The sequence below is a fragment of the Pteropus vampyrus genome, unplaced genomic scaffold, assembly GCF_000151845.1.
Source record: "Pteropus vampyrus isolate Shadow unplaced genomic scaffold, Pvam_2.0 Scaffold200, whole genome shotgun sequence".
Classification (NCBI taxonomy): Eukaryota; Metazoa; Chordata; class Mammalia; order Chiroptera; family Pteropodidae; genus Pteropus; species Pteropus vampyrus.
In genome coordinates this window covers 421,824-435,758 of record NW_011888981.1, presented here as the reverse complement: position 1 = coordinate 435,758, position 13,935 = coordinate 421,824, and the positions used below count along the sequence as shown (strand labels likewise).

At 42.0% G+C, this 13,935-nt stretch overlaps 1 protein-coding gene across 4 annotated transcripts in view; it reads left to right on the top strand.

Annotated features, from left to right (window-relative positions):
- CRIM1 (cysteine rich transmembrane BMP regulator 1) overlaps positions 1–13,935 on the top strand; it is a 180,217-nt gene that overhangs the window by 142,532 nt on the left and 23,750 nt on the right. For 2 of the 4 annotated variants that reach the window (XM_011372094.1, XM_023537798.1), the window contains 5 exons: positions 387–543; positions 3,388–3,509; positions 4,656–4,865; positions 8,440–8,655; positions 13,304–13,525. In XM_011372094.1, the coding sequence (XP_011370396.1) occupies positions 387–543; positions 3,388–3,509; positions 4,656–4,865; positions 8,440–8,655; positions 13,304–13,525 (927 nt within the window). The remainder of the gene's footprint in view (positions 1–386; positions 544–3,387; positions 3,510–4,655; positions 4,866–8,439; positions 8,656–13,303; positions 13,526–13,935) is intronic. The other 2 variants (XM_011372095.2, XM_023537797.1) reach the window with 2 other exon arrangements.

The following is a 13,935-nucleotide window of genomic DNA, read 5'->3' as shown; positions in this document are numbered from 1 at the left end:
GAATTCTCTCATTTTATCAACAAATGGTAATCGGTAGTTTGAGGTGACTAATAACAAGTTTCATGAGAACATTCTCTCAGTTTCACCTGCACCTCAGATAGAAATCACCTGCCGGCCACCCTCCTGCTCTTCAGCACCCAGAGTACACTTCAGAAATCTATTTTTCACAGTTGGACTGTATTTTGTCTAATTAGTACCAAAACATGCAGTTCTGTTGTGATAGCTATGAAATAGCACAAACTATAATTTTTAACCATTCCTAATAGTACAGCTGAGAAATTTGCATCTGCGGAAGATTGGAAGACTAGTGGGGGGAGGCATTGAAGCTTCGATGTGTTCTGCCCCCTTCATCTCTGGAAGAAACGTGCTTCTGTGTGTCTTCACAGGGGAGGAACTGTGCACGGGCCTCAAGCGAGGCTGCAGCTTGGAGTGCCCCTTCGGTTTCCTCACTGATGCCCACAGCTGTGAGATCTGTCAGTGCCGTCCACGGCCCAAGAAGTGCAGACCCGTAATCTGTGACAAGTACTGTCCACTTGGATACCTGTACGTATCTCAGTTCAGAAGATCTGTTCTTAATCGCCTACAACTTGGTGAAACGGCCATGCCTGTTTTTGTTTGCTGTTTTGTGTGTGTATTTGTGAATGAATCAATGATGTCCTGCATCCAGAAAGTCTGCTTGTTGTGTTCGGTGAGTCAGAAAGCCGGGAAAGGATGGTGTCTCCGCAGATAAGAGTCGAGTTTTACCCTTCTTTTTTATGAAGAGAGGTCAGAGCCTTGTTTTGACACTGTTCTTGGGGCCTGTTATATGCAACTTCCCCATAGCAGTGGCCTTTGGACACTGAGGGGAGAATGGAATTGTCATGAGGTCCCAGTGTTGTGTTTACGCTTTTCACCACTGTCCCAGTGACTATTCTGTGATAGCTTATTTAATCCATACTTAAGATCAGTTGACAGGAACTCATTTGCAATACTGAGCATCCTTACCTGCCATGCCTTGATAGCTTACCTTGGTGCTAGTCTATAGTTCATAATATTTTTTCTTTATGTAGCAGTAGATTTTGCAAATTTTCTTGGAAATAGGGATTATGAATTATATTTTCAAATATTCTTTATTGAGGCAGACCCCATGAAATCAGATTGTTCCAAGGGAAAATAGACACTTCACATTTGTTTCTTTAGTGTCTGTATTAGCATCTGTTTCTATCTTTATATCAAGTTGGTCCTATAAAAAATTACCTTTCAGAATCTTGCTTTATCATTCTTTCCATGGTTCCCTTACATTTTAGTCTTTCTGCATTTTCAATTTGATGTATTTATATAGTACTGCTAATAACCAGAGACTTAGATCCATCATCCCTTGCCCATCTTATTAAAGCCATCATTGTTATTCTTCCTCTTGGAAATTCTAGTGTAGCAGGGAGGGAGAAATCTTCATTCTAATTTTAATTAGAAAAGTAAGTTGGGAACATTATTCTTAAAGATTTCCCAAGGATACTAATAAATCATCATTGTTCTTAATCCTAAAATATGAATATGATACCAATAAGAATATATTTATTTCTTAGCTTAACTGCTAATATAGAATAAAATATTATTGCCATAGTAGCTATAACCACTTGCTGCAGTATTATGACAGTTCAGAATCAAGGCTGCATTCAAGTCCAACCTTCGTCCTGGAGAGAAATCTCTTTGAGGATTATAGATTTTACTTTATATTCTTGTCAGTAAGCACATTCAGGGAGGACCAAGTTGACCACAGTAGACAAATGAGTTACTACATCAGCCAGAACAGTAGCTGTGCTTCAAGGACAGCCTCTGAAGGAGAAATCTTGGCCAGACACCATATGGGAGTGTTAGAATGCAGGCAGTTCCTTGTATCCACCTGCTGAGTGGATCATTACTGTATGTAAATGCTTACAAAAGGGAGGGATAAAGGGTGATATAAGTGGGTGAGTGGATGGATGGATGAATGAATAAATGAATGAACAAACAAATTATTTAAAGCCTTGGTAGGTCTTGAAAATGACACAGTATATGACATGAGATGCATAATTCATTTAATTCATTGTTCTTATTGTGTTAAAATAAGTAGACCATTTCACCTAGCAAAGTATGGTTTGTTACTGAGAGTTTCCCATTGGGCTGTCTTCTTCAAAAGCCCCTTAAGTTGTCCAAGATAAGGAAGAACAGGGATTTGTTTCCCGTTGAACATACTATTGCCACTTAGGGCTACTTGGGATGAAACCTGAAGGTAGAGAGGTATCGAGCCTGAACTGAATGAGGATTCAGCCCTGCAGCCAGTAGACAGAAAGCAAAAGAGAGTGGTTGAGCTTTTTTGTAACAGACAGTATCATTCTCTTTTAGAGAAAAAAATGAATTATTGGTAAGAATTTTCATCCAGAAAAATCTCCACTTTAACTGTTATGATGTTTCTTATAAACATAAATTTATTTGATTTTATCTTTCCAGTCAGCACAACATTTAGGCACTTTAGCTTATCAGGAGGGATGAGAGGAGTTTCTCTAGCCTTTTTCCTTTGCCCCATATGCTTCAGTCCTACCCTTGGATGGAGCATTGTTCAACTGATGTTCTTCTCTAAGTAATGAAGTGACGACTGCACATTGACCGCTGGACCTCTCAAGGCTTTTATTCTTTATCACCACTGTGTTACGTTCCCAGGACTATGGATTCTTAACTTCTTCTATCTGCTTCAGTGGCTACCTCATGAAAATTTTTACGAGTGTCTGAGATTCTCAGAGACCGTGGCTGTGGGAGCAGCCAGTAGCCCCAGCAAAAGGACTTTAGCCCACAGTGCTAGCCTCCAGCATTGACAGTCAGTGTATCCTTCACCATCCTGTTCATGGAGTTGCACATTCATCCTTTTTTATGGTGGTGCCACTTTTCCTAATTAAATCAACTGTTGTGTTATTGGGATTCTGACATTTACATCCCAGAAGCACATAAGTGCTTGAACAATTCTAAACCTCAGCTGCGTGGGGGGCAGTCATGGCCACAGGGAACTAATTACACATGACTCCAGGAGTTTTTTAGAGCAAAAAAGTCAAATCATTCTACTTAATAATAATATCACTTTAGTGACCCTAGGTCTGGGTTTTGTTAAAAAAACAGCCGCAAAATCAGCCTGGCACTATAAGTGGTGATTAGGCAAAGACCAGAGAAAATTCTAAAGCTTTAAAACTACTCTCCTTATTTTTGAATGCTTTACTCAGTTATATTGGTCTTTGCACTACATTCATGTAAAGGTTTGTGGGTTATGCACTTAAACTCCAGCTCACCATCACTTCAGTGACTCTAGGCGTCTGGGTGCTTGGGCATTGTTTGAGAGTTTTGGATTTCCTGACCTCTGACAAAATTTTAATTTTCCAGGAAGAATAAGCATGGCTGTGACATCTGTCGCTGTAAGAGATGCCCAGAGCTCCCATGCAGTAAAGTCTGTCCCTTGGGTTTCCAGCAGGACAGTCATGGCTGTCTTATCTGCAAGTGCAGAGGTAAGTGCGAGCGCATGACCCTTCCCTACTCCGAGCACCCGGGGGCACAGACACAGAAGGACATCATGTAAATGAAACAATTTCAGTGATTGCTGTCTACTCTGACACAAGTGTCTCTCTCTATGGGACCATCCCTTTTCCTATCATCTCAGTGGAATAAAAGCTCACAATAAAATTGAAAGTAAGCATATAACTGGACAGGCACATTAACCAAATTGATGACTTCTTAGCCCCGCAGTTTTACTTGTCTCGGGAACTTTAGCCTAAAGCAGCTTTATCTTGACCCCCAAAAGAGTCTCTCTGCCCCACAGTGGATGGATACAATTAATACAGCGGAGATTCCTTTTCAAAGCCCCTGAGATCGGGTGTGACTGAACAGTTTGCTCACGTATTTCCTGGCAACACAGTTTTTTGTGAGAATTTAGATTTCTGCTGAACAAGCACATGCCGGCCTGTAGCTGTGTCTAGGGGCGAATCCCGGGCATACCTTTTGCCTGGCACTTCCCACTCCAGGGATGTTCTGAAGCCGTGTGAGCAGGCACCCTGACCTCCATGTCTGCTCTTACCCCTGCTCCAGCCCAGCTACCCATCCTGGTATGTTTTAGTTGTCAGCAAGATCCAGAGATTAAACAGTAAAAGATCCTTCAAGTTTGTTCTGTGTTTTCAAAGTTGGGTAGTTATCACCTTAATAGTGTTTTTTAAGGGGTCAGAGTAAACAGACAACTAGTCACTGCTTCAATTGTTCTGCTCCGCAAAGATCCGTCAGTTGCCAGAGGCCCAGGATTTCCCCCCTGGGTGACTTCTAGGGTGATTATTCTGCATATATTGAACGTATGTGGAACATGTGCTCTGAAATCAGTGCTTGTTTATTATATAAAAATGAGAAGGTAGAGTGAAATGAGTCAAAATCAACTATAATTCCACCAATAGGAGAAAAATGTATTTGCAGTTTTTTTCTATTTTTTCTTTTTTCAAAATTGAGAGCATATTAACTTAAATTGTTTTCATGAGCCTTTCCCATGGCATGAACTGTCCTTTGTAGATGTGAGATTTGGTGGCTGGGTAGCATGACCTGTAAGGACGCTATGAGCAGTTTCTCCTATGCAGTAGCTACGTCTTTACCAAGGCTGCCTTCTGTCTGTCCAGAGGTCCCTGCTTCAGCCGGGCCACCTGTCCTGTCAGGCACATGTCTGTCCATGGATGGTCATCATCATAAAAATGAGGAAAGCTGGCATGATGGGTGCCGGGAATGCTACTGTCACAATGGACGGGAAATGTGTGCTCTGATCACCTGCCCAGTGCCTGCCTGTGGCAACCCCACCATTCATCCGGGACAGTGCTGCCCGTCGTGTTCAGGTAAAAGCTGGCCGCCATCGTACGCGCTCCCTAAGCAGATGATCTCTGCCTTGCAGGGCCTCATCAAATCTGTGACTCTAGGTGAAATGCAGGGGATGACCCCAAACGCATTTCAGCTCTCTGTGATTTGACCCCAAACGCATTTCAGCTCTCTGTGATTTTTGTCACCATCAGCCACAAAATCAGCCGGGTGCAATAAGTGATTAGCCAAAGACCAGAGAAAATTCTAAAGCTCTAAAACTACTTATTTTTGAATGGTTTACTCAGTTATTTTGGTCTTTGAACTACAATTATGTAAAGGATTGTGGGCTTCTGTATTTTAAACTCGAGCTCTCCATTTTACAGATAGTGTATTAAGGCTGAATGTCAGTTAATTGGAGGGGATTGGTGCTAATTTTATTCCATAAAAGCTCATTATTTATAAAGTAATATTGGTGAGGGAGAGAATCATTGAAGTCTGTGGCTGTTGCTTTTTTTAAATTAATGGATATGTGGCATTCTTGCCAAATAGAGATATTTAGAGTGGCCGCACAACCAAAGCATGTAAAGTCATAATAATGGCAATCAAGATAAGTTACCAGAAGAGCAGAACAGATTATAACTCATTGGGGGTCCGAATTATGGCTGTCAATAACTGTAATTATTATCATAATACCTCATCAAGTGCCTTTCATCTAATGAGCTCTACACAGTTTTATATCATTTCTTCCTCTGTGCAGGCCACTTCGAGTTAGTAGGGTAAAATACACATAGGCCATTTTTCATTTGGAAAAACAGGCACAGAAAGGTTAATTCTCTTACTCAAAGTTAAATAGTATGTCAGCTGGAAGGCCAGGGAGAAGTGAAGGTTCCCATTCTTACATCAAATTTGTTTCAAAGTTGAAATATACTGTTCAGTTTTGGAGTTAATGATTCTTTTCTCTCTGGTCAGTCCTGGTCCTGTATCTCCCTGTGGATGAGTCAAGAACCTGAGCCCTGGTCCTTTTGCTGCAAAGCAGGTCCAGCCCGGGAGGGAAGGTGGCCGAGTTTGCCTTGCCTGCCATGGACAGGGTTAGGGGAGGGGCACTTGAAGTCTCTTACCTCTGAGATTCTACACGCCTCAGTAACTAAGGGATCAGATGGACAGGCAGCCCTCGTACCCTGTATAGGACTGGATTACAGTGATTGTTTTGTTTTATTTTTTTCCCATAGTTCAGTCAGGTGTGCTCTGTATCGAAACCATTTCCTTTTTCACATGATTTGCTAGTTACATATGAAAAAACCACTAGTATCCACTGAAATGGAAGATAAATGAGCAGTTCGATGAGACAGAACTCTGTGATGACTCTTTGGGAAAGGAAAAATTGGTTCCAGTGAGGACCTCCTGCTTTAATTATAGGCATGAGTGTGTAGGTGTGGGCTGTACCTGGGTCTTTGACCAACATATACTCAGTGAAGACTGAGTCAGGCCGACAGAAACGCAAAGATATTGCTAAGAACAGATAGTTACTAAGAACCAAAAGTTAGTGGAACCAGAACTAGTTTTCTCTGTTTTAGTGGCATAGAAAGTGCTAAAGCACACACTGAATTATTGATGTGTTGTTGTGGGTGCATGAATATCTAGATGTACATGTATAAAAACACATATACATTGATATATGGATGTGTAGATATATTTTTTCCAAATTTCTCTAGTGGATTGCCACAAATGGACTCTTCTGACTGGAGACCTCAGAATGGTTGCATTCATGGACTCCTACTTTAAACTCCTACTTTCTTCCCTCTTCCTTTCAAGGGTCGGCTGTTTTTGTTTTTCTGGGCTAAGTAAGCACCTCCTAAACTCTTCTGATAGAAGATTTACCAAGTAATGTTGTTTCTTAGATTTCTTTTCCTCTCTCACCTTCTGTCTTTCAGTTTCTATTTTAGCTCCATCTCTCTAGCCACTCTCATGTTTTGCCTCAAGGAACATGGAACACACATAGAGCAAAGGGGACCGTTAGCAAGATGAGACCTGCAAGCACACGCCATTTTTTTCTAAGCACTTCCCTACATGTCAGCATTTAAAAGGGCAGTAGTCATCGATCCTAAATCCTTTTTGAAAACAATAAGGGAGCCTTTTTCCAACATTAGGTTGTTGACGCTCTTTGGAACAATTTTTTATTCTCTCTGTAAACTACAAGAAAGGCACTTTTGTCATCTTGCCCCAGCTTGGTTTTCATTCTGATTGTCTTCCTCTCCACTTTGCTCATACACTGGAAAATTTGATCCAGTTACTTATGAATGTAAGCATTGGCTAACGTCAGTTTTCTGTTACATGTCCGCTCAAAGTTCCGGTCTTCACATGTTCCCTTGAGATAGATCTGTATTAAAAGTTACCTCCTTAACTGGAAATCAGCCCACACCACTGTCTCTCTTCAGCGTTGACTCTTGTGCAGACTGCCTGTTTGAAAGTAACAGCCTGTGAGCTCTTAGATTAGCTCTGAGCATCTGCACAGATAGGGTGGTTCTTCTGGGGCCTGGTCTCCACTGAGCTCCAAGCATGAGCTAGCCATGGTGTCTCCATCCTGCTTCTCAGCAGGCTTCGGCACTGTCAACACCTTCTTGAAATGCTTGTTGTATTTGGATTACATGAATATGGTTAATGTCTTCATAGTTCTCATTTCCGCAGCCCAACTCAGGGCAACTCCCAGTACCTCTAGACATTTTCAACATTAAATTCCTTCTCTTATCATCATCATCTCACCAAGAGGCTAAAATCACCTCTCCTCTAGGGAAAGAAATCATAGCTATCATCAGCCTCTGAGCATTCATCTATCTTGGTCATGCTGTTGCCAAACAAATATTTAGTCTCAGGTGAGGGTTCTCGGACTGTTGATTCTGCGAGAACATTCCCGCTCCGTTTGCTGGCAGCTGACTTAGATGGAAGCGTCTGACCTGCTCAACAGCAGGATGTATTTTCAAGCATAAGAGTACTCAGGGTCCCAGAGACAATGAAGAGGATGGAGCACAGAGCACTTGGAAGTTGTGTTCACTCTGGAGGTCCATCCATGACCGAAACAAACATACGCTTGGGTTCAAATCCCTTGTCTGCCCTTAATACTCTGATCTCAGCCCTCAGTTTCCTCTTATTTAAAATAGGATCATAGCACCTACCTTGCAAGGTTGATGTAAGGAATAAATAACACACGTAGAGCACTTGGCATGGAAATTGGACCATAGGAAGCATTCAGTAAATGAAAAAAAATCTTCATTCTAGATAATTCCTACACATTTACAGAGATCCCCTAAGAGGCCCTGGTTCTTTATAGTCGCAGTCATGTCCCTGTAATTTAATTCTCTTATTGGATTCTCTTATTATTAATAATAAACTATTTGAACCTCACTTTCTAAAACTAACTCTTCTGCTTCTGCTGTCGCCTCATATTTTTATACATGGAATGTTTCCTTCGCTATTCTGCTGATAAGAACAGAGTGAAATACTCAACAGTCAATTCTTCTTCTCTGTCCCTTGAAGCACACAGTACCAGGTCCTTCAAGAGTTGGTATGACTGCTGATGAGTGATTTCTTGTGTTTTGATTCTGTGTCCTTGCGCAGATGACTTCGTGGTGCAGAAGCCAGAGCTCAGCACCCCCTCCATTTGCCACGCCCCTGGAGGAGAGTACTTTGTGGAAGGAGAAACATGGAACATAGACTCCTGTACTCAGTGCACCTGCCACAGCGGGCGGGTGCTGTGTGAAACAGAGGTGTGCCCGCCTCTGCTCTGCCAGAACCCCTCGCGCACCCAGGACTCCTGCTGCCCGCAGTGCACAGGTAACCGGCACCGTGCCCCGGGGTGTGCTTGGCGGGGAAGGCTGCAGCTCAGGCGTCCTCATTCTGCAGGACCAGCGCGTTGAGCCCCGCATGGGAGTGTCTCAAACCCAGTCACCAGTTACCTAGGCGGGAACATCTGGCAGTCTGCTTCCTAGATTCATTCCCTTCTATAGACCACATATTTATGCAATCAATATGCCTTGCACCTGAGGTGACTTTAAAAAAAAAAAAAAAAGTCAATTATTTCTTTCTGCTATTTTTTAATCCTACATTTCAGATTCAAGAGACAGTCCTGCTGCACCAAATTATTCTAGATGATTTTGCTAATGTGAAAAGTCATCTTTGTCTTCAACAAATGGGAAGAGCAGTTATTGCTAAATAATGTAAATAAAACTATTTAAAATCTATGAGGGTGGTGAAGATACTTCGAGAATGTTAAATAGGGGAATTGTTAAAATATACAGGATGTTCACCCTCTCAAACCTCTGATGATTAATAAGTTAAGATTCAAAAGTATTAAGTGACTAGCACTGCACATGTACAAAGACTATTAGTGTTTTCTTCTTCTTTGTTCTCAGATAATCTGGCCTTAGCAGGCAAATTTATGGTCATGAAACAAATATATTAATCAGATTTTGTCATTTTAAACGTAAGTTGCTGGTTTTGTAACTAAAGTAGCACTTAAAATTAACGCTAGAATTTTATGACTTTTTTCCAAAAGGCATTTAATTCGTATATATAAAATTACCAAGTTGACAGCAAACTAGTTTTATTTTGTTGCTGCTTAGTCTTTTATCTTTTCAACTTAAATCAATAACCATTTACTTTCTAAATGGTTATTCTTTGGGCATTTCTACTCAGTAAAACATAAACCTTTGTATTTTATTATTATTTTTTTACATTGTATTATCTAGTCAGCTGGCCAGAATCTATTGTTCCGTCATTACATCCAGTATAGTCAACGTCCAAACTCTTCGTGGGTTCATATTGATACTGTTTTTCAAATTGCATCAGATGAGCCAGTAGGGATAGCCACATTATTTGCTGTTGTCAGTCATGCACTGCTGCCAAGATATTATCATCTTAGTACAAAAGCTTTGGTGTAATTAGCTATGTTAACCTGAAAAGCTTAATTATTGTAAGAAATCGTTTCTAGTACAAGAAATAGTTCATATCTGTTATGTTGTTAGGACGTGCATAACCTAGTTCCAACTATGTATTTATCATTATCACTGTTTTATTCAGATGCAAACCCTGCTGATGTTTCTGTGTTAATATATAACCTTAGTTATTCTCATCCTCCTGGTAGAAACCACTTTGAGTGGTCTCCATTAGCGGTCATGAACTTATATCCATTTAGATATTCGTTTTACAAATACATATGGAATGCCTGTATCGAGCCATAGGGATCTCTGGGTAAATGGGTAAATGAAAATAGACACAACTCCTGTCCTGTGGAGCGATAATCCAAGAGAATAGTCAACAATCCAATATTCCACATTTACGTAAATATAATAACAAAGTGAGAGGAGTGCCTGGAAAGGAAATAATTAAGGGCACATATAACCCAGGAAGTTTTCACTAAAGTGGAAAGTCCTTCTGGTGCCACTTGTACTAGGATCTGAGGACAAATAACAGGGGTTGGTTAGAGGTGAGGTAAGGGGAGAAGGGACTTCTCCACGACCACTCGCCCAAGTTATTGGCAGGACACCTGAATGGACACACAGATTCAGCCCAAAGATCAGGAGCTACCTGGGAAAGGGTCTCCTGAGTCCACAGAGGTGTGATTTCTTAGAGCCGGGTCTCAAGGGAGGTGCTCATGTGCAGAGGTCTCGCAGATTCTAGCAGAGCGGGTCGGAGGCATTCCTTTCTTCCCTGAGGTCCCTAAAGAGACCAAGCACCCTTGCATGCCTGGCTTTGACTTCTCATTTATCACTGTGCACTTGGGCAATTCTTCCTTTGCTTATATAGAACTTGAGAGAGATTTCAGTGACAGCCCTTATCTTTAACACTAGGACTTTGTGTTATATGTCAGTATTACAGAGGTGAAGAAGAACATATCCGGAATCTATATTTTAAAGTCAGTCACCCACCCTACAATTGATCTTTCTGAACTTTGCAATAATTGTGCTGCAGCGATAAAAAGATAAAAGTCTTAATATTCAAAGCAATTTATTCACATCACAGTAAATTTCAGCAGCAGCATTGACAAATGGTATATTATACATCTAGAAAAATACCATCTCTAACCTCGGGATACTTGCATTCTAAGGTAATTCAAAATGATATCTGTGTACAGCGGCAGAGCAGCTTCTGCAGAGCCGCATCCCTCACGGTAATTATTTCTCCTAGGATGCTTGTCATTCCCTCTGTCCTTCCCTCTCCTCCAGCCTGGTTTAGAGCGAGACCCAGAAATGGAAATGCGTTCACGAGGAAGGATTGAACACCCCTGCAGGTGACGACATGTCACCACATTAAAAGAGGGAGAAAGTAGAATAGCACTGCTTGCTTTTCTAAAACTTTGTAAATTCTTTTTCATTCTTTATTTCCCAGTGTTGTAAAGCAGCATAGTGTAGAAGCGGGAGCTAGAGTAGAAATAGAATCAATGAACAACAGCAGAAAAAAAAAAAAAAAAAACTGGTAAAAACAAAATAAAAGAGTTAAGATTTAGAAGCAGAAATGTAAAGAAGGGGTTTCTGGGACTGGAAAAATGGCAAGAGAGGCCCAAAGAAGAAAGAACCCGTGAGTGAGATTCCCAAAAGATATTTTTAGTCAGAGTTCACTTGGCGGTCGCCTCCTTCCTCTGTGGGAGGAAGACCCACAGAGCCTGCATGTCAGCCCTGACTCTCACCCCAGCCTTGCCAAGCACACCCCGATGCCCTCTGGGACTTCTCCAGGCCCTGATAAGAGGCCTCCAGACTCCAGGATAATCATTTCAGCTATTAGTTCGTAGCTTTATTCATGCCGTCCCTGCTTTCTCTTCTGTTTTTAGATTCCAGGGTCGGCCATGCTTGAAAACATTAAGCTACCATAACCCACTGACACCCTGATTTGCAGCACCTGCCTAGTGAGGACTAGAGTGTGAGCTGTGCTGATTTCCAGCCAAAGCAAAAGTTAGCACTGGTCAGTCTCAAAAAGTAATTATCCCCGGACATGGATGACCCCAGAAAGGTCCCTGAGAAAGTAATCCTGTCTCACCATCTCTCACCCATCGGATGTGATCTATGGAACCACACCTAAAATTGGACCTACAGCCCATGTGCAGCAGTGGAACCAGTGGCTGTTTTTCACCTGTGACTGCCTTCAGCACTGCCAATAGGAGATAGGATTACACAATTTAAAGGAAGGGTAGGCCCATTTCATTAAGGCTGACTGCCGTCTGTCCCTCCTCAAAGAGGCTCTAATTGTAAAATCAAACTCAATAGCTGTAGGATGTCTTCGTGAGGTAGATGGAAGGACAATGTGACTTATATCCATTTAGAGCTTCTGATTTACTGTGATAACTACATGTGGATCTGTTATTTCTGTTTCATGGTTGAAAGCAGAATTCATGAAGTAGATTCTGAGAGGGGCATATGATAGAAGTGCTTTTTCATCAGCAGATTGTAAGATGTCTAAACTGAGAACCTCAGTAACTTTTTTTGTTGTTGTTAAATCCCAGTCTTTTTTCTGCTTCAGGTTACAGTTTTCAAAAACTCAAAGGGATATCTGGGTTTTCTGGTGACATTTTCTGTTTTAAGGGGTAACTAGATCTGGGAACTCTCTAGTCAGAGTTTTCAAATAGTGAAGACACAGGTGACTTGCAAAAGATTTCTCGGTGGGCAAATCCTTATGAGTGATAGAGATTTCCCATCATCTTTCAGCTATTAATGCGCATGCCTGAACGTTGAACTACATGTAGGTGTGTTTTGGTGGGTGCAGTGAAAATCTGTTTGGACATTGATTGGTTGAGACTGCGTGTAGCTGCAAGTAAGAAAATCCAGCTGCAGTTTTTAAACAAGTAAAAGTTTCTTTTACACGCATTATGTATGAGAAGTTTGGAGGCAGCTGTTTCTTAGCATTATGTCAGTGTCTGAGCGATGTCAAGGCCTTGCACTTACAGGTGTGATAAGGATATGACAGCTACAGGCAGTACTCATACTCATGGCGAGAAGACTGGGAGCATGGCAGGAGCATCCCATCTGCCCTTCTTTGAAGGAAGTGAAAGCTTTCCCAGAAATCTCTCATTACCCAGTCATCCCATTAGCCACAACATGGCCACCCTTGGTTGCAAGGAAGACTGGAAAGGCAGGGGGCGGGATTGTCCTGTTTGACTTGTACCCATTGTGAACCAGGTCCTCAGACACCCTCACAAAGATCAGGATTTTGTTCAGAAAGAAGAGGAGAGTGGGTGTTATGCAAGCAACTCACAGATTAGAACCTCTGCGACTTCTTTTGCTGGTCTTTGTTGTTTTGCTTTAAAACGTAGGACCCGGCCTGCATCAGACAGGCTGTTTCATTACTGAGATTTTTTTTTTAAGGAATATGGCACACAAAGCCATAGTGACTGAGAGTGCTTTCTGTGACACAGAGTGAAACTCACCACGTTGCCCAGTTGGTGGCCTGCAATCTCTTCTTTTCCCCGCTGACCTTTTGTTCGTTTTTTCAGATGAACCTCTCCAGACGCCCTCATCTCGTAACGACAGCGTGCCTAGCTACTGCAAAAATGACGAAGGGGATATATTCCTGGCAGCTGAGTCCTGGAAGCCCGACGTTTGTACCAGCTGCGTGTGCATGGAGAGTGTAATCAGCTGTTACTCTGAGTCTTGCCCTTCAGTGTCCTGTGAAAGACCCGTTTTGAGAAAAGGCCAGTGCTGTCCCTACTGCATCGGTAAGACCGAGAAAAAACCTCTTTCATCTCTACTGGGGGCGACTAAATCTGTACTGACAGCCATGTGCCTAGATCAGTTACTGTTTTTGAAATCTGTTTTTCCAGTTGACATGTCACACAGATGCGCAGTCGTAACACCAGGCAGGGGGAGGATGCGGAAGATGTGTTCCCATGATAAAACATTAAGGACACAATGCTCCCTGAATGTCGTGACGTTACAGCACCGTCATGTTCTGTTTTGCTGCTTTGCCATTGCAGGATTTCTGATATCAGACCTGCCTTTCTCCCCCATTATTTACAGATGGTCATTTGTCCCACGTAGAAACACCATGCCCTGTAGCAGGGTACACTAGGCACAGAAAGCTTGCTGCTGCCTTGAGAGCAACTAAATTCAAAATGCTAACTTAATC